This window comes from Sturnira hondurensis, unplaced genomic scaffold (assembly GCF_014824575.4).
Source record: "Sturnira hondurensis isolate 20B ecotype Veracruz unplaced genomic scaffold, ASM1482457v3 Scaffold0020374, whole genome shotgun sequence".
Taxonomy (NCBI): Eukaryota; Metazoa; Chordata; class Mammalia; order Chiroptera; family Phyllostomidae; genus Sturnira; species Sturnira hondurensis.
Window position 1 is genome coordinate 617,421 of NW_028093005.1, and position 27,925 is coordinate 645,345.

Below are 27,925 nucleotides of genomic sequence, written 5' to 3' on the forward strand. Positions count from 1 at the left end.
GGGGAAATGCAGAGAGCCTTTGGCAGAGTGGTCTTGCCTTTCCTGGCGAAGGGAAAGGGCAAAGAGCTGCCACTGCCTCCTCCCGACCCTCCTCTGGGTGCAGGTGACCGAGCAGCCTGTGTAGCCTTCAGAATGGCAGGAAATGGGTGGTGCAGTGAAGAAAATGTGTTGGCAGAGGCTGAGCTGCTCAGAAAGGACTTCAAGAAGACAGTCTACTGCAAGAGTCTATTGCTTAAGAAGACTACCAAGTAGAGGAGGTGCAATGGGAAAAAGCACGTTTCCTTAGAGATTTGCACTGGTTCTAAGAATGGATATGAGAAAGAGGACACAGAAGAGGGACCACAGAACACAAGCGGTCTGTAGAGCTGTGAGGAGAGCCAAGGGGAAACCAAGTTCAAAGCACTAAGGCCAGTTCCTTGCAGTGTTTGATAATTATTGGAACAGTCCACCTCCTTTACTGAACTGGCAATACTCAAAGCAGAACAGGGAATAGAAAGGGGGCATATATAGGTGACTAACTGGCTGGCCAACAAGATGGACGAGGAAGACTCACAAACACCCCTCTGGATGCGGAAAACAACCTACAACAACTGCCGATGAAAAGTATATCAATGCTCATCATGTTGAAAATAGGGAAGGAGTGGGGCTTCCTTCCACCTATTTCAAATGCCAGACTGGCCATATTGAAAAATATCCTTTTCTTAAATTATATTTTCAGCTCTAGAGTGCACTGATCCACCGAGTTTCTTAATACTTAAAGATAACATAATAGAAAGTCAATCTGAAGCTTAAGAAGGTAACCTTTTATATTCCAAGAGGAAGAATCCTTGCTTTTCAAAACTGAAGTCTCTCAAGTGTCTCTGTTACAGGTGATTGACACCCAGCGGATTACAACCCAGTAATAAAGAAACCACACAAATGGCTCGGGGACCACTGCCAACTGTGGGCAAACCTGAAGCGACACCCACGCATCCTGGACATGTCGGACCAGGGTGTGCTTCCACACAGCTGTCTAGAGAGCCTGCTGTGGCCTTTTCACGCACCAGACACAGACAGACCACTCACCGTCCCTTGTCCACGGTTCAACAAGGAGGTTTTCAGGCCCCGACTTATCTTCTTTTCCTTTGACATCACAAGCCTGCAGAGTCAACTGGAGAGGCTTACCTGATCAAACAAAAGAGGGAGAGTGTGTTGAGCTGGGGCTGCAAAAGAAATGAAAGCTAGTGTGCACATCAGGGGGACGGTGTGCCTATGGCCATCCAGATTGCTGACTAAGAAGTCACACACTTACAAGTGATATTACTTCTCTGTTTTAAGTTGACACCATCTTTTATGCTTTCCTGAAAGACAAAGTACAGCTTATCTCCCTAACTGATTTTAAAAAGAGGTCGCTAGAATAACTGCCAATCAGAAACAAAGTATGATGTGAGAAAGAGATTAATACCATCAATTTGACATATGGAGGTGGGAAACATTCCCAAAATACTGTTTTGGAGCCAACAGTTAATTTTAACTGTAAATGCATTTAAACATAAAATAATGTTTTAGGGGTTTGGGTCTTGTTTCTTTAATACACCTCTAGGAAAATTCTGAAATTGTCAGAATTATAAAAATCATCTTTTGCTATAATGATCAGAACACTTTTCTTTTTCCTTTGTTTTAATAATATAATGAATACCCACCAACGTCTAATCCAATCCAGAACTAGAACATTACCAATAACGAGCACTGCCCCCAAGTAATCCTCCTTATCCTGTGCTCCTTGCCCAAATAAATGCTTATCTGAATCGAAAACTTTTCTGCAGAGTATTTTCCAGACACTACATATCACTCTCATCCAGCCATACACGCAAGGGGCGCCCTACCTCTTCAAAAAATGACCTTTCCAAATTTAGGGGGAAAACTTAATTTATAAGACATCAGTCACTTGACTTTAAAATTTGAACATAAAATGAAGGAACCAATAGTAAGGCAAAGGTACAAATATCATGGGGGAAATATCACAGCAATGCCTCTACTGTGGAAGAGGATGGGACCAATACTATACTTTGTGGATAGAAACTTCAGCCTTAGAGGCTGAATAGCCAATAAGCTGTTTCTCATGTGCCAACTGTAGTCATATGGGAGTAGCTGTATGGGCTCCCGTGTTGAGAAGCATTAGGAGGCCCCATCCTGGGCAAACAGAAAAGCGCTAAGATGGACTACCCAGGAGGAGAAAGCAGTGGCAGTCATGTCTGTACGTCTATATATGTCCTCCAAGCGGCTATCACAGGGATGCATTAGATCCTCTGTACTGTATCAGAGCTAGCTCCCTCCCTCCCCGAGATGAGAGGTACTATGCCTTCCCCATTCTCTTGGCCTACACAATGAGACACTCCTGTACTTCCTCAAAGATGGCTGTGACCAAATGGACACCAAGCCAAAACGATTAAGCCAGTAAATCCTGGAAGTATAGCCTAGTGCACCCTCATGTCCTCTTCCCTTGATACTGCCATAAATGAACCAGCTAACATCCTCCTGCTCCCTGCCAACCCCAGTGGAAGAGGATATGTTTATCCAGGAATTATGGTGTAACTCCAGCAACCCAGTCCACAGTCTAGCCAAAAAGACAAGAAGATGCCAAAAAGTCCCACACAGACAATGGTTTGCTGGCTTGTCCATCACGCCTAGGTCATTTACCATATTTAAGGAGTAGGTTCTGCCTGACGGATGCCATGGATGAGATGAGGGACGAGGCATCATAGTGTGTGTCCAGGTGATCTGTCACAGTGCACAAAGAGCTCAGCACTTTAGCGACACTTCCTCTTGCTAGTGCAAAAGCCAGAAGAGTCAGCTCCACCTCTGGAGTAGAACAGCAGCTATAACCAAAGAGCAAAACTTCATTTCTTAACAACATGAGAAATCCAGAGAGCTCAAACCCCACCTAACTGATCACCCTAAGTAAAATCGGCCTGCTGTGTGCTTTTGATGTTTACCAGAAATACTTTTTCAAAATCCTTAAGATAAACTAACGAAACACTAAGTCAACCCAGAGTATCAGGTAATTAAATCCTCATTTCTGTAACCTTAATCTATAAGTATTAAATAACACGAATAATATCAATTTTAAAAAGTCAAACTTTACAAACCAAAAATAAGCAGCTGCAATAAGCCTCTGCTATTAAGAAAGCTGGGTAATTACGTGGCTTGGCCAGAGAGTTAAGGATTTATTTCTTCAAGCACTAAGAACATATCTTAGCCCTGACTGGTGTGGCTCAGCTAGGTGGACATTCCTACAAAGTGAAAAGTCACTGGTTCAATTCCTGGTCGGGGCATATTCCTGGGTTGTAGGTTCAGCCACGGGTCAGGTGCATGAGAAGCAACCAATATTTCTCTCACATTGAAGTCGCTTACCCTCTCTTTCTCCCTCCTTTCCTGTCTCTCTAAAAATAAATAAAATCTTTAAAAAAACATGTTTTAGGTCTACTTCACATCACACTTCTCTGCCTTTTTAACACACTTTACAATGAAACTTTTAAAAGTATCTAGGTGCCCAGGGCCTGGTTTTTACTCTAGTACAGTAACACCCTTAGGGGTTACTGAGACAGAGCTAAGTGTCCCTGCACTAAGCGAGCCCGATATCAAGGTGCCCCCTCCCAGTTTTATAGACAGTCAGGCTTGTCAGGTCTGTGCCGAGAGGTAAGCAGGTTCTGAGGAAGGCCATGGGCTAGGGATATGCATGAACTGAGAAATTTGTATTTTGGACTTTGGATCATCTATTCTAACTGACTCAGAGAACTCCGCCCTCCTCACCCCCAATTGGTAAGGTCAGGTGATATTGCCAGATAACGAAGTTTTATGGGTAAACTGTTATTTCATTTTCTCCTCAGTAACCCAAAATGAACCATTTTTACTAGGGCTCTTTAAAAGATATATATATATACATACATACACACACACACACACTATGCATTATATACTCTATATTATATTTATATAGTATATATATACACACATACACATACATACATATTTTAAAAAAGAATGAACAAGTATACATGCCCTCCACCCCTCCAAACCCCACCTCATCAACCTTGATTTTACCTAGTTATCCGCACGAGGAAGCTGTCCACTTCTCCCAGAACACTGGGGGACCAGAAAGCTGAGCCGCCCACGGACCCCGGTGAGAGGGACAGTGGAGGCATGTGCTGCAGTGCTTTTCTAGAAGGTGTAAAATGTAAAATTAGGAAAAACCCAGGCAAAAATAAACCTAATAATCTACTAGGTGAAAAAACAGATCATTAGGAGCCTGTCTTGATCAATCCCTTACAACCAAACAGAACGTGGTGCACAACCTAAACCATGCCGCTCCCCACAGCAGTCACTGTGCCAAGTCGTTTCATGAGGTTTCTCTCTACAGGTACGATACCAACACCCCGCTGTTACTGAAGCTGGCTGTTTGCCTCATGTGTTACTACTGGGTCTTTCTGCCCTAACAGTTTTTTAGAAGAAAAATTTTAAGGGTGCTCTACATTTAAAAATAAATTAGTTTAGTAGCCTTGAAAGATTTCACTCATTAGTGAAAAAAAGCCCTCTGTGGACCCTGGAGTCCAAAGACCTAGATTCAACTGATCTATCACGGCCTGGCCATGCATTCAGGGAAGGTCACAACATCCCCATCTATAAAATAGGGACAATTTTTACAGGTACATTTCACAGTATAAGTCAGCAAATAATACACAGCATCTGACAGTGCTTTATCCAGTACAAAGTGCTATAGATATGTGAGCAGCTGTTTCCCAAAGGATAAGAAACAGGAATGGAATACGTGACTACCTCACAAGAATGGAGCTGAAGGCATAAACAGGAAACCACAGGGCACCTGGGACTGAGTGGCTGACTAAATCTCCACCATCAAAGGTCAAAGGCTGCTCAGTGATATCCCTAAAGGGTCAGAGAAGAATCAGTACGCCTTGATGTAAGTGGAAAGCAGGGAGCGTGACTTACTGAGTGTTGCGCAGCACTGTCTGGACAAAGGCAGGATTTGTCTCCATGGAAGCCGTCACCAGAGATGTCAGCAGAGACCAGTACCATATTGCAGAAGCATCTGAGACCGAGACCCCAGACTTCTTAATTTTCTGAAAGCCAACAGCCCTCAGACCGTGAATTCTCGTGTCGCATCCATCGCTAAGACAACGCTTTATGTTAATCTGGACATCTGTCAAGCACAAACAATGAATTTAGTATTGGATAAACTTTTTCAGCTCAGCAGATCTAGGCTCCCAACTAAAAAAAAAAGAAAGAAAGAAAAAAGCAAAATAGTAATTCAGATTTCAAAAAGAAAATTCTGAAGATATACCTTAAAACCAGAAATAAATAATGTTTGCAATGGAGCTAGTATATAATAAACTTATCAAAAAAGCATGGACCAATCTAAGGAATCATAAGAATAATGTATAAATACACGTATTTATGTAATACATGTAATGTAATATAATAATGTAAATTTTTACATCACAAAGCTTCTTAGAAATTTATGAGTCTTGAAAATTAACAAAGAGCATTTGAAAAAATACTGATAAAATACACAGTAAAAATATTTACAGAATTTTTCAGAGTTCTGAAATTTGGATTTAGTTATGAAGCAGTAGCTAGGTCATAGCAACTGTAAGAACTTCTTTTTAATAATCAAGTCCAAATAGAGGACATAACTGAGGCTCACTTTTAAGAGCTATCATAATTTCTTATTCGGGTTGGAGAGAAGAACGCGAGCCTTTGAAAAAGGACACAACTAAGAGCACAGACCACCCCAGTACAAGGCAGGAAGCTCCTACTCCATGAGCTGAACTACTTCTTTGCCTAGGGGAGAGACACAAAGACTCTACCTCCCTAGGCCTCAGTTCCCTTGAGCAAAGAACACTTCTTTTGGCCCAGGAAAGCATGAGAAGAAATGAGACAAAACATGAAGCATTCCGGTTCCCTGAATGAAATAAGCCTGGAAAGAAATCACAGAATTGTGATTATTTCCAAAATGCTATGTGTGAAGCAAGGTTATAATAGTATAAAAATGGAAACAACCTAAATGTCCCAGAAGAAAAGTGCTGGTTAAAATTAAGGCATAATCTTACACCACTAAAGAAAGGTGTGCATGAATATATATGATAACATGTTAAAAAATTACAAAAAGGCATGTACAGAATATCACTGTTTTTGTTACAAGATACGTAGAAATAGATGTAAATATATATACATAACCCTACTTTTTATGTGTGTAGGTATGTGTAATTACACATAAATACACAAATACAAGAAAAGGTCTAGAAGGATCCACCCCAACGAATTCACAGCGACAATATCCCTGAGTAGTGAGACTTCAAATATTTTTGTTTATATTTTTCTAATTTTCCAGTAAGAAAACAAGAATAACATATTTGTAATTTAAAAGGACTTTGCTGCTTTTCTATAACTTTTAAAAACATTGAACAGATAAAATAATTTCATGTGCATCATGAGAAGCCCGTCAAATCTCCAAGAAAAACAGCTTCTCCGCTTTAGAAGTCTTCCTGCTAAAAAGACTATTTCCTTCCTCCCTCCCAGTCCCCTGAATTAGAACGGCAAGATGCTTCTTGGTGGACTCACAGAGCTGAGTGATGTTAGCATTTTCCAGCAGTGTCACGTAGCCGGTGACGTTGCTGGGAATGTGCACATCACGGACTTCCTGAAGATCGCTGGCATTCCTCCCCACTGCTACTGTCACCTGCTGCGGCATGTAGCTCTGGTCGGCGGCGGCAACGGCAATGGACAGGTGCCTAAGCACAACATCTGGCTTCATTTTTAAACTGGAAAAAAATGGAGAACAGAAACTACAAATGTTCATGTAAGTCGAGAACTTACAGGTTCCGAGTCTCGTCTCCAACATCTTATATTTAACATTTCCCAAAGACTGATTTTCCTAAAACCAACTAACTTCAAATGCTGGTTATTATTTTCATAGTCCTTGTGACTTTCCCAATTCTCTAAAATTCATTTCTGTTCAAGATTAATCTTATAATCCTCTTAAGCTATTAGTACAGACAGAAAAGTACAATATGAACATTTTAGCAAAATTATTTTACCTGGTAAGAAGCAAATTCTAAACTGCATCCAAAGAACTAAATATATTTCCTCACCTGTAAATTAGGTGGGTAAAGGTTATCTCCTCTATGAGAAAACTAACAATTATTTCTATTTCCACCAACTAAAATTAGCCTGTTCTCTGAAGGGATAGATGAAAAATTAAACAGCAGCTTCAGAACTTCAAGAAATATCACAGTTTACTGTTACCAATTCCACTCTGGGATTCCTGACCACCCCGTTCCCTCTTTCTCTTCTAAACTAGCCAACTTAGTTGATGCAGATTTTTAAGATTTTATTCATTTATTTTTAGAGGGGAAGGGAAAGAGAGAGGGAGAGAAATATCAATGTATTGTTGCCTCTTGTGTGTCCCCCGCTGGGAACTGGCCTGCAACCCAGGCGTGTGCCCTGACTGGGAATCGAACTGCAATCCCTTAGTTCGCAGGCTCATGCTCAATCCACTGAGCTACACCAGCCAGGGCGATACAGATTTTTTTTAATGTATAGTAAGGATCTTAGAGAGTAAAAGTACATGTTATAAGAAAAGTACTTGCCCCTGAGTGTAATATCAGTCCTTGTGATACTAATTTGCCTGAGACACTAGTGAAAAGACCTAAAATCAGTATCATGTTAGTCAAATGTTATTTTCTCCCTTAAAGTACCAAGAAATTATCTGTGTCTATGACTATATAAACCAAGATACATGATAATTTATGATTCCTCTCACTTGATTCTTTTTTTAAAAGATTTTACTTATTTATTACCAGAGGGAAAGGGGGGGAGAGAAACATCTATGTGTGGTTGCCTCTCATGCGCCCCCTATTGGGGACCTGGCCTGCAACCCAGGCATGTGCCCTGATTGGGAATGAAACTAGCAACTCTTTGGTCCACAGTCTGGCACTCAATCTACTGAGCCACACCAGCCAGGGCCCTTTTACTTGATTCTTAAAGCACCTTCACAGATAGTCACAATAAAAAAATACAACACAGTTAGGTAGAAAGTGTTAATATTCTAAATTTAAAAGTGTTTTTAAAGATTTATTTATCTTTAGAGGGGAAGGGAAGGAGAGAGGGAGAGAATATCAATGTATGGTTGCCTCTCGTGGATCCCCTGCTAGGACCTGGCCTGCAACCCAGGCATGCGCCCTGACTAGGAATTGAACCATGATCCTTTGGTTCGCAGGCCCGCTCTCAATCCACTGAGCTACACCAGCCAGGGCTCTAAATTTTTTAAAATTATTTTTTAACACATTGATGGGATAAGAGAAAGAAAGCAGGTAATTTTCTTTGACTCTCACTCAAAAATTGGTATCATATCACCCACCGAATCCAGTGTGAGCGGGCACTGCCATCTGATTGCCAGTAGGATGACGTTTCTCCATTTGTCATCTTGTCAATGTCTGCAGGGTTGGAGGATGTTTCTATATGAGCATAGCACTTGGCTATTGACTTGAGTTTATCCATCTCTGGGCTTCTAGTTAGGTCTCCAGGGCTTTCTGCAAGGAAAACCAGATTTCATCATGTGGCATCTCTCTCATAAAGGGAAAAAAGGGGGGCATTTAAAATATCTATCCTCTTTCCCCAGCTGCCAGTACGGTGCTTGATCCTTCCAAGGAAGCTAATGCAGAGTTGGGGTGAGGCACTCACTTCATTCAGCGACTAGCACTGTGCCAGGCAGTGCTCACCTGCCGCTTGCCCAGCACCCACCCAGCACTTGGCCGCACCATGGCCTCCCTCTCAGAACCTGCCTGCATCTCCTCAGCCCTCATCCTGCACCATGATGAGGTGACAGTGATGGAAGATAAGATCAACACCTTCATAAAAGCAGCCAGTGTAAATGTTCAACCCTTCTGGCCAGGCTTATTTGCCAAGGCTCTAGCCATTGTCAACATCAGGAGCCTCATCAGCAGGCTGGACCTGACCCAGCAGCTGGTGCCGCACCAGCAGGAGGCCCTGTCCCCTCCACCACTGCCAAAGAGAAGAAAGTAGAAGCAATGAAAGAAGAATCTAAGGAGTCTGATGATGACATGGGCTGTGGTCTTTTGGCTAAACCTCTTTTGTAACACATTCCATAAAACGCTGAACTCTGAAAAAAATATAACAGAAATATGCTTGGCACTTGGCCCTAGAGGGAAAAAATGTCTATTGAATCTCTCCTTCCAAAGAACTCATATAAAGCAGAAATTGGCCAAGACTGCTCCATGAGCTCATTATAGTACAGTACTTAAAATCACTGATATATTTGCAAAACCATGCCAAGTAGTGTTTTATAGTTTAATTTACATTTCTTTAATTATGAGTAAAACTTGTTAAGCTACTTGTTTTTCTGAGTGTGAGCTGGTCTTATCCTTATATATTTTCTACTGGGTCACCAGTCTTATCGTTTTATATATTTTACATACATTATATAATGGATATATACACACATAATAGGTAATATTTATTGAGTGTTAACTGTGACCTGGGCATTTTTTCATACATGTTCTATGTATTAATTCATTTTGTAGATAAGGAGACTAAGGCACAGAGAGTCAAGTAATTGCTCAAGGTCAGTGTTAGTAAAAAAAATCGAGTTTGTCATGTTACGAAATACGCAAGGTCTACCCAGAAAAAGTCCAGCCATTGTTCATACAATGGGAATGGTTTGCACATTGATGTAACCTGGCAACCAAGGGGAGTGGACGGGAATACACATGCATGAACAATAACGACTTCACTAGTTAGTGGGGGCAGTTAGATGCCACTGAGTGAGCACGTGTACTGTGTGACCATTGCATTCAAAATGACTAAGCGATCAGAGCAACAAACCTGCATCAAATTTTGCATTAAGCTTGAACATTCCCCTGTGGAAACTACTCAGATGATTCACAAAGCTGCAGCTATGCACAACTGGTCATTGGTAGCTTCATCATGACAATGTACCTGCTTATGCATCATTATCTTGTGCAGAGTTTTTTTGTGAAATATCAAATTACCCAGGTGACTCAGCCCCACTACAGATCAGATTTGGTGCCCTGTGACTTCTGGCTTTTCCCCAAACTAAAATCATCTTTGAAAGGGAAGAGATTTCAGATTGTTGATGAGATTCAGGAAAATGTGATGTGGCAGCTGATGGACCAATGACTGGGAGAAGAACTGTGTGAGGCCTTTTTTGAAGGGTCTGAGGCACCACTGTCTTATGTACAATATTTCTTGTATCTTGTATCTTCTTTAATAAATGTCTCTATTTTTCATATTATATGGATGGATACCTTCTGGACAGAACTTGTATTATCATTCCCTAGAACATCATTTGTTTTTCACTCTGCTTATGGTATTTTTTTGCTATACAGAACTTTAAATTTGCATATAGTCTAATTTATTAATCTTTTCTTTTGTAGTTTATGAGTTTTCTATATTGCTTAGAAAGGTTTTTCCATGTTAGAGTTTTTATAAAGTGGAACTATTTACTTCTAATACTCAAAGTTTTATTTTCAGTTGAATTTTTTTATCTATCTGAAACTTATTTTAGTGAATAAAAAGGGTCAAGAATCTAGTTTAATTTTTTTTGCCAATGGCTAACCCATTGTCCTCACCCCACACATTACTAATTCATCTCGCCATCGGATCTTCAATACTAACTACATCTGGTACTACATTCCCACATGTACTGGATTCTATTGAGTTCCACAGACCTGTCTATTCACATCACAACTTTTGTTGTTAGTCTAAGGGGCTAAGTGAGTCATTGCTAAGTGAGTCTATAGCGGCTTCCCTCATTTATTCAACAGCTACTCACAGAGTACCACTTATGTGGCAGGCATACTTCCAGGTGCTAAGGGTAACAAAATGAGTAAGACAGACAAAAATGCAAGTAAATAGTAATGCTACCACTTCAAATAATAAGTGCAATTTATACCATTACACCTGCAAAGGTGATAGTGACCAGAGATGGGAAATGGTGGGGGGTGGGGGCATTAATTAGAGAGAATAATGAGAAAAGGCCTCCCTGAAGTCACACCTGAGAAGTTGCCTCAATGATGAGAAACCAGTGTGTTAAACAGGAAGGAAAAAAGGAAGGAAGCAAGGAGGGGAGGGGAGGGGAGGGGGGAGGGGAGGGGAGGNGGAGAAGGGAGAAGGGAGAAGGGAGAAGGGAGAAGGGAGAAGGGAGAAGGGAGAAGGGAGAAGGGAGAAGGGAGAAGGGAGAAGGGAGAAGGGAGAAGTGGGGAGAGGAGGGAGAAGAAAGAAAAGAGTGAGCGGGCAGGTCATATTCTCATGTGATCAGTGGTCACTATTATATTTTAAGGAAAAAAACGCAGGGAGGAGTGGTTCATCCATTCACTAAACACTACTTTAGAAAGAAATGGTGATAGAGCATTTTCAGGACAACCCCTCACAAACACGTACCCTTTTCTTTTTGTACCAGCTCCTCCAGAGACTCCTTCAGAACCGAAGCCCTCATGGTGCACATGTTATTGCAGTGGTCCAGCACAGGGTAGGGGATGGCCACACTAGAGAGCCGATTGCGATGCAGGAAGCGCAGTATCATGGATGCGTGAACACCTCGGCCTTCCTTGGACTCCGAAAATATGTCTATGAAACCTAAGCAGACAAAAATCCATTTTTGGTATTTTGGGGAACCCACCACAATAGTTTCCACATCCCCTTCCTGGTGGCCTATCTGAATTGGCTCAATTAAAAAGCAGCCATTAAGAATCTTCATTGAGCCCTGGCTGGTACAGCTCAGTGGATTGAACACAGGCTGTTAACCAAAGGGTCGCAGTTCGATTCCCAGTCAGGGCACATGCCTGGGTTGTAGGTCAGGTCCCCAGTGGGGGCCATGTGAGAGGCAACCACACACTGATGTTTATCTCCCTCTCTTTCTCCTTCCCTTATCCTCTCTCTAAAAATAGAAAAAAGAAATAAAATATTTAAAAAAAGAATCTTCATTGATATTTTCAGCTTTAATCACTTCATAATCTAAACAAATTTTAAAGAAATGAACTAGTAGTAATCTCAACTTTAAAATTAATTTCATTTGAGTATAATAGAATTTTAGAAGACTTAGAACAACAACTATTTGTTTCAATCCAAACTACAAAAACTTACAAGCATTTAAATACTAACTAGAAGTTTTTAAAGAAGTTTTGCTTATAGAATATGGGCTAGGAATAATTTATCATATTTGAGAGCAAAAGCATTACAGCTTTTATACTAAAGAAGACAATGATAATAATAAGACCATTATCCTGACCACAATTTCTGATGGCATTTTATAGTTTATCAGATACTTTCACGCATGCCATCTCATTTGGCCCCCCCAGTAAGGTTGGGGAAGGGCAAGGAAAGCACCAAAGGTACTGGCAGCCTTGTTGTGCAACTGAGGAAACTGAGGCTCGGGTGACACACCAGAACAACAAAAAAGGGGTGGGACTGGGACCACCCCCTCGCACTGCCTCCAAATGCTCCTTCCACCATTCCAGTTTTTTCTTTCCACTGTGACTCCTCTGGACTCTGCGCCCTCTGTCCTTCCCTCTGGCCACTGTCCAGGCTCTGATCCCACCATCTCCTGTTCACAAACCTGCCCACATTTCCTAAGTGGTTTCCTTTGCCACCCTTTTTCTGCCATTAACCCAAGAAATCTGACAAAAGCACTAAATAGACGACATCTGCCCATTTTAAATCTGTTTATGGCCCCCCATAACCTACAATAATATGCCTTGAACTGAGGTAGGTGCCCAGGAAGAGTGTTAGGGTTAAATGAAGAGAGGATGAACATGGCAGCTCTCCCTGGAGCTCAGGTGCAGTTGTAGATTTGGGGGAATTTTTCTTTTTTTTTACTTTCTTTTTTTTTAAATTTTTTAAAATATTTTATTTATTTATCTTTAGAGGGGAAGGGAAGGAGAGAGGAAGGAAACATCAATGTATGGTTGCTTCTCGTGCATCCCCTGCCGGGAACTGGCCTGCAACCCAAACATGTGCCCTGACTGGGAATCGAACCGCGATCGTCTGGTTCGCAGGCCCATGCTCAATCCACTGAGCTACACCAGCCAGGGCTTTTTTTTTTACTTTCTAATAAAATGTAACATACATAACAAAAAGTACATGTACTATAATTGTATCACTTGATGAAAACTCCAGAAGTGTGTAGGAGAAATTGTTTTAAGTGTAAATAAACAGATACATTAGAGCCGATAAAATCTCACATTCACTTTTAAGATTAAACATGAGGCCGAGAAGAAATTTTGCGCTTGAAGCAGCCCATTTTGATTACGGCCCCTACACAAACCCTAGAGACACTGGTCTGACCTCCCAAGATGCAGAAGTCTGTGCCGTCCCTTGCCCTCCTTGCACAGTTTTCCTTTTATTAGCAGATTCCCACAGTAATGCCCAAACCTCACACTGCTGATGCTGCACTGATCTGCTCAGAACCTGTGTGAAAAAAGACTGATCCTTGTCATGGAAAATACTTCTTCATATGTTGAAATAAGCAATGAATTCATGAAAAGTGCTATCTCTCTTTTAAACACTAAACACCAATACAATGAGATACAAAAGGAAAAAGTTTCAGTTTGGGTTAAAAAGACCAACTACGAAACTGAAACCCCATCAGAAAGGCGAGCTCAGCTTACTAAGGTCTGTCCTAAAACCATGATAAACAATAATTTCAACTTGGGTGCTCACAGGACATTGTGAGTAGAAAGTCCTAAATTTTGACCCTGCTATCTAAGCGCCTTGGGATCTGGACCCCATCTTTTTCTAGCCTCGTCTCCCCCTCCTCCCCTAGTCACCCAGAGCAATGGTGCACTAAGTATCGTCTGTGGGTGGATCCCCTGGTCTTCCTGCCTTCCTCTCCTCCTTCCTCTCCTCCTTCCTCTCCTCCCAAAACATCTCTTCGAGGTGTCCAAATAAAGTTCCCGATGCTGCCACAAGCTGATAATGCAAAAGTAGGAATAACAGGTAAATGCCAAAATATAAGGTAGCTAACCATAACACAAAGCATAATTTTAACTGCCATGAGAGGAGGAAAAAGGTAACATGTATAAGCTTACCTCTGTAAGATTTTATAAACATGATATAACATATCGTAGAGAGTACACCAGAGAGGTCAAGGGCAATCCGATTTACAACTAGGACTGTATCACACCTGCCCCCACAGCTGCCGTAACTTGGCTCTATACCACTGGTGGCAAACACAAGGCCCAAGGGCCGAATCCCACACTCCATCTATTTTTATCCAGTCTGGCACCTTGTTTCTACCCAGAGGCAGCACCGAGCTCTTGCTTAACTGTTAAGGACTGGTTACATTTATACAGTCCAAAAATTACATTAGGCCCTTTGAAGGCAACCCCAAGACTGATGTGGCCCCCAGTGAAAATGAGTTTGACACCCCTACGCAAAAAGTATAACAACGCCGAGTGCACAAAGCAGGAGACTAAATAAGACTGAGACTAAATGGATGGTGTGCAAAGTATATTCTTCCTTTCAAATTTGGTTTCTCTCTGGAAAAAGAGATAATTTTATTATGATGATTCTGTCTTCTGAGCACCCCCAAAAACATACAAAAACAAAGTTTTTCTGTATGTACAGTGTAGAGAAAGTATCACTTAATTTCAAGCTATTTTTATTCTTACTTAAAATTCAGAGTGAAAGCTTTCTTAAAGAAAACCGCCAACAGCCTACCATGTGCCAAAAATGTGATAAATGTGAGGACATGGTAGAAGCAAAAGGAAAGGTCCCTGCCCTCGTGGGGCTCACAGTATAAAAGGTAAGACAGACATTCAACAAATAAGTAAACAGCTAATTACAATGCTAATATGTTGAAAAAAATGCAGGATGCTAAGAGAAAACACACAATAGGGACCAGGAAAGGATTCTTGAGAGAGTGAAATAGAGAGATCCACTGAGAAAGGTAATCTCATGACAAAGGTTCATAAACACAGTGGAATGGCTCAACCATCACTATACCGGGGACAAAAGAGATGACCACACAGAACACTAATTCACGTCATGTGCACCTTTATTTCAGGGTGCCCACAGCTTGCCTGACTATAACCGTAGTGCAGCAAAGTTCCTTTTGGCTTGAAGAGAGGGCTCTTTAACATCCAGCACTCGGATGAGGGACCTACCTGGAACAAGAGAGCAGGCTTGCAGTTGTCTGATGATGTGGCTCAGTTCCCCCTGGAGATTAGCTCCACTGGAATTCTTGAGGGCCTCCAACATGCTCTCAGCGTCAACTGTACCATCACCTTCGGCATCAAACTGGGCAAAAGCCTACAAAAAAGAGAAGCAAGAAATAAGGTCTGTTCCAAATTTTGATAAAATAGTTTTTTCAAAATTATTTTGAAATAAATAACAATTCTTTTAAACAACTGGTCTTTAAAAAACAACTGCTATTGTTGTTGGAAGATTCCATATATATCATTCAAATTACAAATAAATTCAGAATGGTAACACCCTGTGCTTTGTGGAAGGTGTGTGTATAAGTATTACTGCACATACATACAATTTTATCATTTCCTCTCCCTTTCCAGACATACACTCTCCTCCCCCAAATAATTTCAGAAGAAAGCAACCAATGCAAAATTTTCCATCTGGTCATAAAGTGCCAAATACAAGCTATAATTAGAGAGAACTGGCTTAGAACTGGCTTAGAACTGGCTTAAAACTTCCTTCATTTAGCAACTTCCCCTCTCCCCAGGTCTCAAATCCTCTCTCATCGGTAACTGTGCCACTCTAGATGGGCTTTTCTCTTCTCATATGAGAGCTAATAATTTATCTACGATACAGCCGTGTTTTCAGTGACCTTCAGCCATAATCTGACTTGCTCCTTATGCATGTTAGAGTCATCTGGGGAACTGGGCACAGCATGGGATTCAGTGTGTATTCTGCTCTGTCACTAACTGGATAGGTGATTTTATACATATTTCTTTACCTCCGTAAGCCTCAGCTTCTTGATCTGAAAGATGGAGCAAACATTACCCAACTCACAGGCTGCTGCCTGGATTAAGTAAGAGGTGATCAGAGCCCCGTAAGTGGAAGCACAGCAGCAGTGCAAGTGTCCCCTCCTTCTCTCCGACCTGCAGCGTCACCCCTCCATCGCTCCTGACCCCATTCCCTTTCACAACCATAAAACTTCCTTCATTTAGCAACTTCTCCTCTCCCCAGGTCTCAAATCCTCCCTCATCGGTGGCTTCTCTCCTTCTGCTGATACATGCACTCACAGACATCCCTCATCATGAGTCTTCTACCCTCTTTTCTAAGTAATCCCTCTCTTCCTTCAAATGCCTGCTCCTTTTCCTTATTTTCCTCCTTCATGAAGTATGGAAATGTCTCACTGAAATTTCATGACTGACGCAAATAGCCCTATTTCTACCGCAGACCTCTGAACAATGCAATGTTTAAAGGAACATAGACAACCCCCTAGTTTGGGTCCAAAAACCAAGGACCTAAATGCAGGATGTGGGGGACAGAGGTTGGAAATGTGTGAAAGAAGATCTCAGTATTTTTTGCCTCTACTCAAGGGAACAAGATAATCCAAAAAGTTAATAGGGCCAAAGGCTATATTAATAAGGTACGATGTTCTAAAGGAGAGAAGATTTCCCAATCTTTTCTGACTATACTCAATCAAGGAGGCTGAGGTAGTTTGTAAGCTAAACACCAAAAGGAAATGAGACACACTAGAGGAAAGAGACTGTGATGGGGAGACCAGGAACTGCTCGCGAGGAACAGCCGAAGGACCATGGCATCTTCAGTGTGGCGAAAACATGCCTGGGAGTGACTGAGCCTTCTCTTCAACTGTCTGCTGAGCTGTCATGGGAAGGAGCAGTTAAAATGAAGGTCATTAGCTAGAGGTCAGAGGGAAAAGGTCATCATAAAGGTGAACCTGCATACTGTCAGTGGGGTACAAAGATGGATTAGAGGCTCTGAGAAGGAATGTCCGCTCCATTCCTTAAGGCTTCAGTGCAACAGCATGTAACAATATATTTGTTACATGCAATGGTTACTAAGGTCCAAGACGACTCAGACTCTAGACTAGGTGGCAAAGGAGTATCATTCCCCCAATCTGCCATGTTCTCGCTCACCTCAATCTATTTGCAACCAGCCATCAGGAATGTACAAAGAAGCCATACCAAACAAACGCATTCGCCTCTGCTCCCTCCTGAAGTTCCTCCAAGACAAGATTGTAAAGCAATGTTAAAGAACAAGCACAAAGAAGAGATGACGATGCAATAGCAACAAAATTTTAGAAGCCAGGAAGCAGGGGCATGAGCAGTACTGAGTTGGCTGACCCAAGAAAATGGAATCCTAAGCTGTACTGGGCAAAGTTGAGGAGCAAGCTGCTCTACCCTACGGGGTTCCAAGAGACTTAGAGGTTGATAGCAATAGGTACTGCTGAAAGTTCAGGTATTGGTGTAAAGTCCACTCTAGAAAGCAGTTAGAACTGACTAGACAAATGCTAATCTTAAGGGAATTGACGGGGTTTTTTGAGGGGAAATGGGTGACAATGAGATTGTGTATGTATATATATATATATATATATATATATATATATATTTAAAGATTTTATTTATTTATTTATCTTTAGAGGGGAAGGAGAGAGGGAGAGAAACATCAATGTATGGTTGCCTTTTGTGCATCCCCTGCTGGGAGTTGGCCTGCAGGGAACTGGACTACAACCCAGGCATGTGCCCTGACTGGGAATCGAACAGCGATCCTCTGGTTCGCAGGCCTGTGCTCGAGATTGTGTATATTTTTTAGAAAAGAGTTCTTAAATAAATATATAATGATGTATGAAATAAAATGAACTCTTTGTGAATGAAAAGATTTGCTTCAAAACAATTTGGAGGAGAAAAGTAGGTGGTGTTTAGATGAAATAAAATTGGCTTTTTTATTGGTAACTGCAGAAACTGGCTAATAAGTACGTGGAAGTTCATGACACTCTTATTTCTATTTTCCTGTGTTTAAGATTTTTCCACTAAAGAGAAAAAATAACAGATTCCCAGATTCCCAAATCTTCTTCCCTATCTTGGCAGAAGGTGGGGGGTGGGGCAGGGGGAGTGTCTCTCTAGAGTCATACAGGGCGTCTCTGCACGTAAGTACAACTTTACCATCTCATCCAGGAAATACCAGGCACAGTGAAACTGCCTGCTACCCTGCAAATGGGGGACTGATGTTCACGTGCTAAAAATCTGAGACTCAGCCTTGCCCTGGGGCTCCCAGAATGCTGGTGGCCAGGCTCATGCCCTCCGGGTGAGAGCTGGGCAAGTCTTCCCTGGCACACCCAAGAAGCCCGTGAGAACACCCCTATAGATACCGGCACTGGGGAGCTTGCCGCGAAGGGGCCAAGCCAATTCATCTCACAGTGACTTTCACTGGTCATGAACCAGACGTGTAGAGCATCCACCTTTTTAGTCCCCTTTTCTTTTTTTCAGTTGTCAAGCAGATTTTCCACACTGTCTCTCATAATCTTGACACACCTGAAGAGTTACAGGCCAGCTGTTCTGTGGCACATTTCTCAGCTGGGGTAGTGTCTGGCTTCCTCACAGTTACATTCAGGTTATGCATTCCTAGCAGGAGCGCCACAGAGCTGACACAGTGATCTTCTCAGCACACCCACCGTATCAGGAGTTGATCTGTTCCATTACTATTGAAGTTACTTTTAATGACTTCGTTAAGATAGTTGTCTGCCAGGTTTCTGTACTTTAAAATTACTACTGGGGGGGTGCTGGGGACAGTAGGGAGAGCTCAGGTGAGCCTCCCTTGCAGCTAGTTCCTAACAACGGGCACGCACAGGTATTGGTCCACAGTCCAAGGTTGGGGACCCTGTTTTAGTATATTCAGAGTTGCGTAGCCACTACCACCACTAATAAAAAAAAAAAGACATTGCAACCATGAAAGAACAGAACACTACTATTAAAACAGGCTACTCAGAAAATTTTTATAAGCTCTTGAAAAATTAAAAATATTAAGGCAAAGTGAAAATATCAATAGATTTTGGAAGATAACTCTTATGAGGCTGGAAGATTAAGTTGACTGAAGTGTCCTAAAAGTAGAGCAAAAAGACAAAAAAATGAAAAACGGAAAGTTTAAAAGAAGATAAATCAGGAGACCCTCCCAGGAGGTCCAACATCCAAATAATGAGTTTCAGAGGAAGGGAACACAGACAATGGAAGGGAGAAAATCACAATCAGCATGATTCAAGAGAACTTCCCTATGCTGAGGGGCATGAGTTCGAAGACCGAAGAGGCTGAGTACCCTACACTGTGGATAAAAGCACATCGTAATGAAATTTCATAACACTGAGAGGAAAGAAAAGTTCCTACTCTCAGAGGGAAGACAGTTTCCATGCAAGAAGCTAAGAATCTGAATGGGGCTGACTCAGCAGCTCCACTGGCAGCCATAAGGCAATGGGATCAGTGCTTCCAACAGTCTGGGGGCTCTCCTAACCCAGAAGTCATACTCAGCCCAATACCATTACTGTGAAAGAGGAGAGCAAAACGCTCCTTTACATGCACGGTTCTGAAAGAATGTGAACTACTCGACACTCCCTTACTCAGAAAGCTACTAGAGGGTATGGCCATTAGAATGAAGGACTCTGCAGAGAACGGCGAAGAGTTGGCTCCGACCAAGAGAAAAATAAACTCCCAGATAATGGAGCTTCTACGGTGATACCGGCACAGCAGACCTAGAGAAAACAAAATTTAGAATGAAGCAGATCAGAAGGCTCTGGGAAACCAACTTTGAGAAGATAAACCAATCGAATACCCATGTAACTGAAAATATTGCATGTTCATGTAAAAAGAGATTTTAGACAACTGGCAGAAAATCTGGAATTAAATTAATGATAAAAGACAAAAAAAATTAGGCAAAAGCAAAGTACTGATTCAATGGTCAACTCCAGAGAGAATAAATAGATGGATAATAAAGGAAAAGTAATCATGGAAAACTATACAGCTCTGCTATGAGCAAAGCTTACATAAGAACATAACTATCAAGAGTGATCTAAAAAAACTGAAACCAGTGTTCTGGGGGAACAGGATGCGCAGGCCCAGGGACAAGGACAAGAAGGTGAAAGACAACTGAAGTCTTATATTCTACAGAGGCAATGAAACGGAGGAAGCCTGAAACTGAAAACTCATAAAGAAATAATATAAACATACTAAGAAGAAATCTGGTCACACTCCCTGCTTACTCTGAGACCCAGCACAAGACTCTCATCTCAGCCTCTCTAAGTGTCAACCCCTCTTCCACCCAACCTTTCTTCAAGCTTGTGTGAGGGTCGGAAGGTTTTACAAAGAAGACTATGCCTAGTAAACTGCAATGCATCCTTATTACAGCCGAGATAGGGAGCCATCACTGACCCGCCTTGCAGAGAAGAGAGAACAGCGGGCTGGCTCACTGCAGACTCCCATCCGTCTGCCTCGGTCTGAGGGCAGCAGGAGACAGGACTCGGGACACCCCTTTTGCACCTTCCTAACCACGACTGGGGTCAAGACTGTGGCACACAGATGAGATGTGTCAACATCGTCACAGACCGGGACTGTGCGCTCAGACCAGTGGAATGCAAGGCACCGGGCTTATACATAAGGCTGCATACTGGTTCAACTTTGGAGAAACACGCTCTGCCAGAAGTCCAAAGATCTGGGTCTAGTCCCAGTTCTGCCACTTATTGACCAAGAGGATCACTACCCATTTACAACCTCAGTTCACTCATCTGTAAAACAGCCTCACATTCCATGTATAAGAGAAGTAGTGAGGCCCTGGCTCAGTGGATTGAGCACAGGCCTGAGAACCAGAGGATCTCGGTTCGATTCCCAGTCAGGGCACAGGTTGCAGGCAGGTTCCCTGCAGGCCAGTTCCCAGCAGGGGATGCACAAAAGGCAACCATACAATGATGTTTCTCTCCCTCTCTCCTTCCCTTCTCCTCTAAAGATAAATAAAATCTTATGCAAAAAAAAAAAAAAAAGTAGTGAGAGGGCTCTCACACAGAAGATGGAGTAAACAATTCATGTAAAACAAAAGTGGGGGAAAATAACACTACCAACCGCAGCATTTATTGAGCACTAAGGCACTGTTCTGGGTGCTTCACATGAACTAATTTACAACCTTAACACCAACTACATAAGGTAGATACTATGCTCATTTAATAGGTGAGGCAACTGGAATACAGAGTGGTTATGTAAGTCAATCAAGGTCACATGGCAGGCACAGTCAGGCTGACTCCAGGACCCAATTCTCAACCTTGGTCTAAAGAAGAACCATAGAATAGGTAGACTTATAAAACAGCAAACTTGCTGATACATTAACAGGCTAACTACACATGTGTCCAAGATGTTACAGGAGGGAATCCCTTTTGGAGGAAGGGAGGGAGACAGGTTACATGCAATGGTTACTAAGGTCCAAGACAACTCAGACTCTAGACGAGGTGGCAAAGGAATATTATTCCCCCAATCTGCCATGTTCTCGCTCACCTCAATATATTTGCACATGCCGTTATCTTTCAAATGGAATGTTCCTTTCTTCCTTTGCCTGGCAAATTCCTCCAGCCTCTCAAGCCTTGGTTTGTGGGGCCCAAACAACATGCTACGATTAAATGCTTCTCTGTGGTCCTTGCAAGTTGTAAGGGCTTAGGACAGAGCAAAGGGCTGAAGGGAAGAGAAAGAGCACAGGACAAGACTCCCACATGTATGGAAAACAGTGAATGGAGTTGGCTGCCTGAAGAGCATTGAAAATAAGAGTGGAAAGAATGAAAAGACCTACATATTAGAGTAATATTTGACACTCTAAAAGCAAGACAGGACATGATGAAGTGGCATTTTGGAAATCAGGAAAAGGCAAAAGAGAGATGACCATTCCTCCATACCTCTCCTGGATAACGAGTTTCTCCAAAAGAAGCCAGTACCATCATTCCTCACGCCTCCCCCCGCCTTGATAGCGAAGCACTCAGGACCAAAATAACCTCCAGTTCACCTGGGATCCTTCTCTTCTAAACTGCCTCATCACTATTAACGGCCACCATGTACTGAAAACTGCCAGTGTGCTGGCGTATGGGCTGCTTGGTGGTTATGGGGCCTCACAGCTCAGTTACAGAACAAGTCCCCACAGTGTGCTCTAAGTGCCAAGGGGCCCATCCAGAACTGGAAACAAAACCTCAAGGGGGTGGCTGGAAACACCACCACACAGAAGCTATCTGAATCATGCCACAAGAAAGGCTTGGCCCTGGCCAGGTGACAGTACCAAGACGGAGACTCTTAGAGAACTGAAAAAAGCAAGGTCCACACATAGGACAAGGAAGGTATCCTGCTGGCTAAGGCAGAGGGCCTGTGCAGGGGGACAGAGGCAGATGAGGTTGGACAGGGAAGCAGGCCAGCCTGTGGGCTCTGAGCTGAGGGTAAGCAATGCTGGTAGCCTGTTTCATCTTAATGGTGCAATACACACGTCTCTCACACTGTGTCTTCAAGGGGCAGACAATTATAGCTGTAAAATTCTATCTGCATGGTTCTTGAACTCAGAGCCATTTCAAATCAGCTGATTAATGCTTCCAACATGATAATGTCACATGGTATTTTTCTCCAAATTTCCTCTAAACCCAATAGTGACTAAGAGCCTTTTAAAGTTTCTGCTAAAATGATATTTAACTGTTTCCTCCAAAATCAAGAGATATCTTATTATTAAAAGGTTACAGATTGAAACTAAAATACAATGATGGAGAATGAGGACTGTACCACATTCAGACTGTTAAATCAAACTGCAGGCACTGTTGGGATACACACTTACTAAGTGTTGGCTATGAGCCAGGACTGTGCTAAGACAATGAATAAATAAACATAAATAGCCCTTCCCTCCGGATTTACAACCCAGTGAATTTTACAAAGTAGTCACCAAAGCTAATTTAGCAAATTAAAACAGTAAAACCTATTCATAGTAAATTCCTACCTTCAAACTATCTGCTATCAGCTTGTGTTCAAGCACTTTTTCTGTCCTAGAGTCTACATGATTTTCTGGAAGCATATCATATTAAAAACACAAATATCTAATCTCTTATCTCTGATGTCAAGTAAGAATTTAATTTAATTCTATTTCTCTCCTACATATGAGTCAATTAAATACTGCTCCCTGTGAGCAAACCAGAGTCGTACTCCGTGGACCACACCCACCATAAGAAAAGGCATGTTGAACTACAAAATATTAGTATTTCAGACTTTGGTCCATGAACAACTCCAAGAACTTCTTTAGGACATCATCTCAAGCAGTTATGGTCACAGAAGTGTGAAAGCGAGACAGCTGGGTGGACACAGAAAGCAACACAAATTAGGAGCTTGAAGAACTAACATGTAAAACTTAGAAATGTTTAGCATTATAATAATAAAAATGTACAGTGAATGTACACCAATTATAACCTGCTCTATGGTGCTAGCTTTCATAAAATGAAGGGCCCTGGCTGGTGTGGCTCAATGGATTAAGCACCAGACTGTGAACTGAAGGGTCACTGGTTCGATTCCCAGTCAGGGCACATGCCTGTGTTGCAGGCCAGGTCCCCAGTGGGGACTCTTGAGAGGCAACCACACATTGATGTTTTTCTCCCTCTCTCCCTCCCTTCCCCCTGTCTAGAAATGGATAAATAAAAATTTTTTTAATGAATGAAGAGAAGCTTATATGTGGAATTAACTAAGAGAAATGTACACTCAATCAAGTGAAGGGACAGACTTATATTATTATTTTTTATTCTCACCAGAAGATATGCTTACTGATTTTAGTAGAGGGAGAGAGGGTTGGAGAGAAATATCAATGTGACAGAGAAACTTCAATTGGTTGTCTTCTTGTACATGCCCTGACCGGGGACCAAACCCACAACCTAGGCATGTGTGCTAACTGGGAATTGAACCTGAGACCTTTCAGTTTATAGGATGATGCTTCAACCTACTAAGCCACACTCGCTAGGGCATGGGCAGATTTATTTTTATAGGACAGAATTAAGTGCATGGCTAGTCTTTATTCTTTATTTTTTATATTACTAATAGAATTATCCCTTCCTGTAGACAGGACAACCACAGTGAGATGATCCCAATCACTAGGTTTTTTTTTTAAAAGATTTTATTTATTTATCTTTAGAGGGGAAGGGAAGGAGAGAGGGAGAGAACTATCAATGTACGGTTGCCTCTCATGTGTCCCCCATTGGGAACTGGCCGGCAACCCGGGCATGTGCCCTGACTGGGAATCGAACTTCGATCCTCTGGTTCACAGGCCCACGCTCAGCCCCCTGAGCTACAACAGCCAGGGCCCAATCACTAGGTTTTTAAACCTTTGCTAAGCCTTTACTTTGAATTAGGACCACTCTCTTCAAATAACCAGTGATAACCAGTGACAGTCACCAAATTTTAGTAAAACTCAAGCCCCAACTCTCCCCACCCCCAAATCTGTCATAATACTCTCCTAATTGATCTGCTAACTACTCTGGCCTTTCTCTCCACCTGGTTCTCCCACAAGGCAACCACAACCATCACAGTGCTTTATTTAAATCTCTACTGTTCCCAAACTCTTACTTAATAAACTCCTACAATCTGGTCTTGGTCTACTTCTCTAACCTGTTCTCCTCCAGTAGTACTCTGTGATGAAGCCACATGAGGAAAAGATTGCTAATTATAACCCAATATCTGTTTGCTTCCTCAGTATTTAAATCCTGGTTTTTAGCTGAAAATGTGGGCATGGAATAAAGATCTTTTCCGGCCTCCCTTGCAGCTATGTGGCTGGATTTGGGCCAATGGGATATGAGCTGTGCCCTTAAGAGAAGAGGCATACATGGCCTTTTCCATCCCTCTTCCTTTTCCCGTTTGTTGGAATGTGGGAAGTAACAGTTTAAGGAGTCTTTTTGACCACTAGGTAGAAAGTGCCCGTGGAGGATGACACCACTGTTGTGGATGGATAGAGCCAGGTCCGTGATGTCTGTGAAAACTGCCATACCAACCCGGGACTGCTACCTAGGCTTTTACATAAGAAGCTTCTTTATTGTTTAAACCTGTTGCACTGGATTTTCTGTCCCTTGGAGTTTTGTCTGACCCTAATATATCATACCATTCTTCCAGTTCTCCATTCTCTGGACTTCGAACTCATGCTTGCAATTCCCTCTGCCTGAAACACTGCTAACACCTTCTGTCCTTGTCAGCTTTCATCCTTCAAATCGGAGCTGAAGTATTACTCTCTTAGGTAAGTCTTCCTTGACTTCCTAGATAAGGTTAAAATAATCTTGCTTTTTTTCCCCTTACACTTAAGGGAAAGTGTAAGGAAAATACTCACCAACTAGTGGATAAACATAAGTCTCTTTTAATACTATATACTCTTTAAGAGCAAGTATCTGCTTTGTGCACTGTCATCCAAGTGTTTGGCACTCAGTATATGCCAATAAATATTTGCTCAATGAACAAATGAATAACGTCATTGCCCTTGCATGATTTCTGGACCACACCTTGAGAACTTCTTGGCCTTACATTACAGGGCTCCTGTAAACTTCACCTGAAGCTCTATTCCTGTCAGTCACACAATGTAAAACACTGTTTCTCTACATTCTCTTTTGGACAGTTCTGAAAAGCGTCAACTCCTTCATCAGATTACAGTTTTCTCACACATTTTCATTTTCTCATTATATACCTATGGCTAGAATGGAAATATTATGGGTATTCTTGGAATTTAAAAAAAACATGGAACACACCCTGGCTGGTGTAGCTCAGCAGATTGAGCACAGGCCTGCGAACCAGAGAATCATGGTTCGATTCCCAGTCAGGGCACATGCCTGGGTTGCAGGCCAGTTGCCAGTAGGGGACACATGAGAAGCAACCATACATTGATATTTCTCTCCCTCTCTCCTTTCCTTCACCTCTAAAGATAAATAAAATCTTTAAAAAACAAACAAACAAACAAAAACATGGAACAGCAAAGTTGAAAAAGAAGAACAAAGTTACAGGTGTCTCACTACCTGATGTCAAACTATACAAGGCTACAGTAATCAAAACAGCATGACACTGGCATAAAACAGACACACAGATCAATGGAACAGAATCACCCAGAAATAAGCCCATGCCTACGTGGTCAATTAACATTTGAAAAAGGAGGCAAGAACTTACAATGGGGTAAAGACAGTCTAATCAATAAACAGTGTTGGGAAAATTGGGCAGATGCATGCAAAAAATGAAACTAGATAACCTTCTCACACCATGTACAAGAATAAACTCAAAATGGATTAAAAGCTTAAGTGTAAGGCATGAAATCTAGAAAGAAAACAGGGAATAAAATCTCCGACATTTCTCTTAGCAATAATTTTTCTAATGTATCTTCTTGGACAAGGGAAAAAAAGAAAAAATAAACAAACAGGACCACATCACACTAAAAAGTTTTTGTAGAGCAAAGGAAACAAGCAAGAAAAATAGAAAGACAACCTACTGAATGGGAGAAAATATTCAGCAATGATACATCCAATAATGGGTTAATGTTCAAAATTTATAGAGCTCATACAACTCAACACCAAAAAAAAAATAACAACCTAATTAAAAAACGGGCAGAGAACCCGAACAGACACTTCTCCAAAGAGGGCATACAGATGGTCAATAGACATATGAATAGATGCTGAACGTCACTATCAGAGAAATGCAAAATAAAACCACAATGAGATATCAGCGCACACCTGTCCAAATGGCTACTGTCACTAAATCATCAAATAACTAGTATTGGCAAGGATGTGAAGAAAATGAAACCCCCATGCACTGTTGGTGGGAACGCAGACTGGTGCAGCCACTACAGAAAACAGTATAGAGGTTCCTCAAAAAATTAAAAATAGAACTGCCTTATGACTCAGCAATTGCACTTCTGGGAATATACCTGAAGAAACCCAAAACACTAAAACTCAAAAGAATACATGCATCCCTATGTTCACTGCAGCATTATTTACAATAGCCAAGACATGGAAGCAAACAAAGTGCCTATGAAGAGACTACGGATAAAAAAAGCTGTGGTCCATATATACAATGGAATATTACTTGGCCATAAAAACGAATGAAATCTTACTATTTGCAACAGCATGGATGGACCTGGAGAGTATTGTGCTAAGTGAAATAAGTCAGACAGAGGAAGAGAAACACCACATGATTTCACTTATAAATGGAATCTAAAGCAAAAAAATAAATGAACAAACAAAACTGTAACGGACTCATAGAACAAGCTGATGGTTGTCAGTAGGGAGGGGATTTGGGGGACTGGTTGAAAAGTTGAAAAATAAAAGTACACATCTGGCTGGTGTGGCTCAGTAGATTGAGCTCCAGCCTGCAATCTGAAAGGTCACCAGTTCAATTCCCAGTCAGGGCATGTGCCTGGGTTGTAGGCCAGGTCCCCAGCTGGGGTCATGCAAGAAGCAACTGATTGATGTATCTCTCGAATGTTGGTGTTTCTTTCCCTTTCTCTCTCCCTTCCCCTCTCTTTAAAAGTAAATAGGATGTAAAAGAAAAAAATCCCTGCGCTTTCTGCCTGTCTTTGTGGCAGCCCAGATTGAATAGGGGACTACATCTGAAAAAAAAAAAGTAAATAAATAAAATCTTAAAAAAAGATGAAGGGATTAAGAAGTACAAATTGGCAGTTGTAGAAGAGTCATGGGTATCCAAAGTACAACACAGGGAATACAGTCAATAACAGAGTAATAACTATGTATGGTGCCAGGTGAAATGTCAGGGAGAACACTTTGTAAAGTATATGTCTGCCTAATCACTATGCTGTACACCTGAAACTAATACAAAATAATATTGAGTGTAAAGTGTAATAGAAAAATTTAAAAAATGGAGGCCCTTCACTTAATATGACCAACATTTTC

At 41.7% G+C, this 27,925-nt stretch overlaps 1 protein-coding gene and 2 pseudogenes across 4 annotated transcripts in view; 2 read left to right on the plus strand and 1 right to left on the minus strand.

Annotated features, from left to right (window-relative positions):
• Nucleotides 1-27,925, minus strand: part of ZZEF1 (zinc finger ZZ-type and EF-hand domain containing 1) — a 113,008-nt gene that overhangs the window by 83,399 nt on the left and 1,684 nt on the right. For all 4 annotated transcript variants that reach the window (XM_037029578.1, XM_037029579.1, XM_037029577.1 and 1 more), the window contains exons 2-9: nt 15,201-15,345; nt 11,479-11,673; nt 8,417-8,588; nt 6,619-6,818; nt 4,987-5,197; nt 4,084-4,200; nt 2,680-2,858; nt 1,066-1,164 (exon numbers count right to left, since the gene is read on the minus strand). In XM_037029578.1, coding sequence (XP_036885473.1) covers nt 1,066-1,164; nt 2,680-2,858; nt 4,084-4,200; nt 4,987-5,197; nt 6,619-6,818; nt 8,417-8,588; nt 11,479-11,673; nt 15,201-15,345 — 1,318 coding nt within the window. The remainder of the gene's footprint in view (nt 1-1,065; nt 1,165-2,679; nt 2,859-4,083; nt 4,201-4,986; nt 5,198-6,618; nt 6,819-8,416; nt 8,589-11,478; nt 11,674-15,200; nt 15,346-27,925) is intronic.
• Nucleotides 8,597-9,155, plus strand: LOC118975598 (60S acidic ribosomal protein P1-like; annotated as a pseudogene).
• Nucleotides 27,506-27,626, plus strand: LOC118975607 (uncharacterized; annotated as a pseudogene).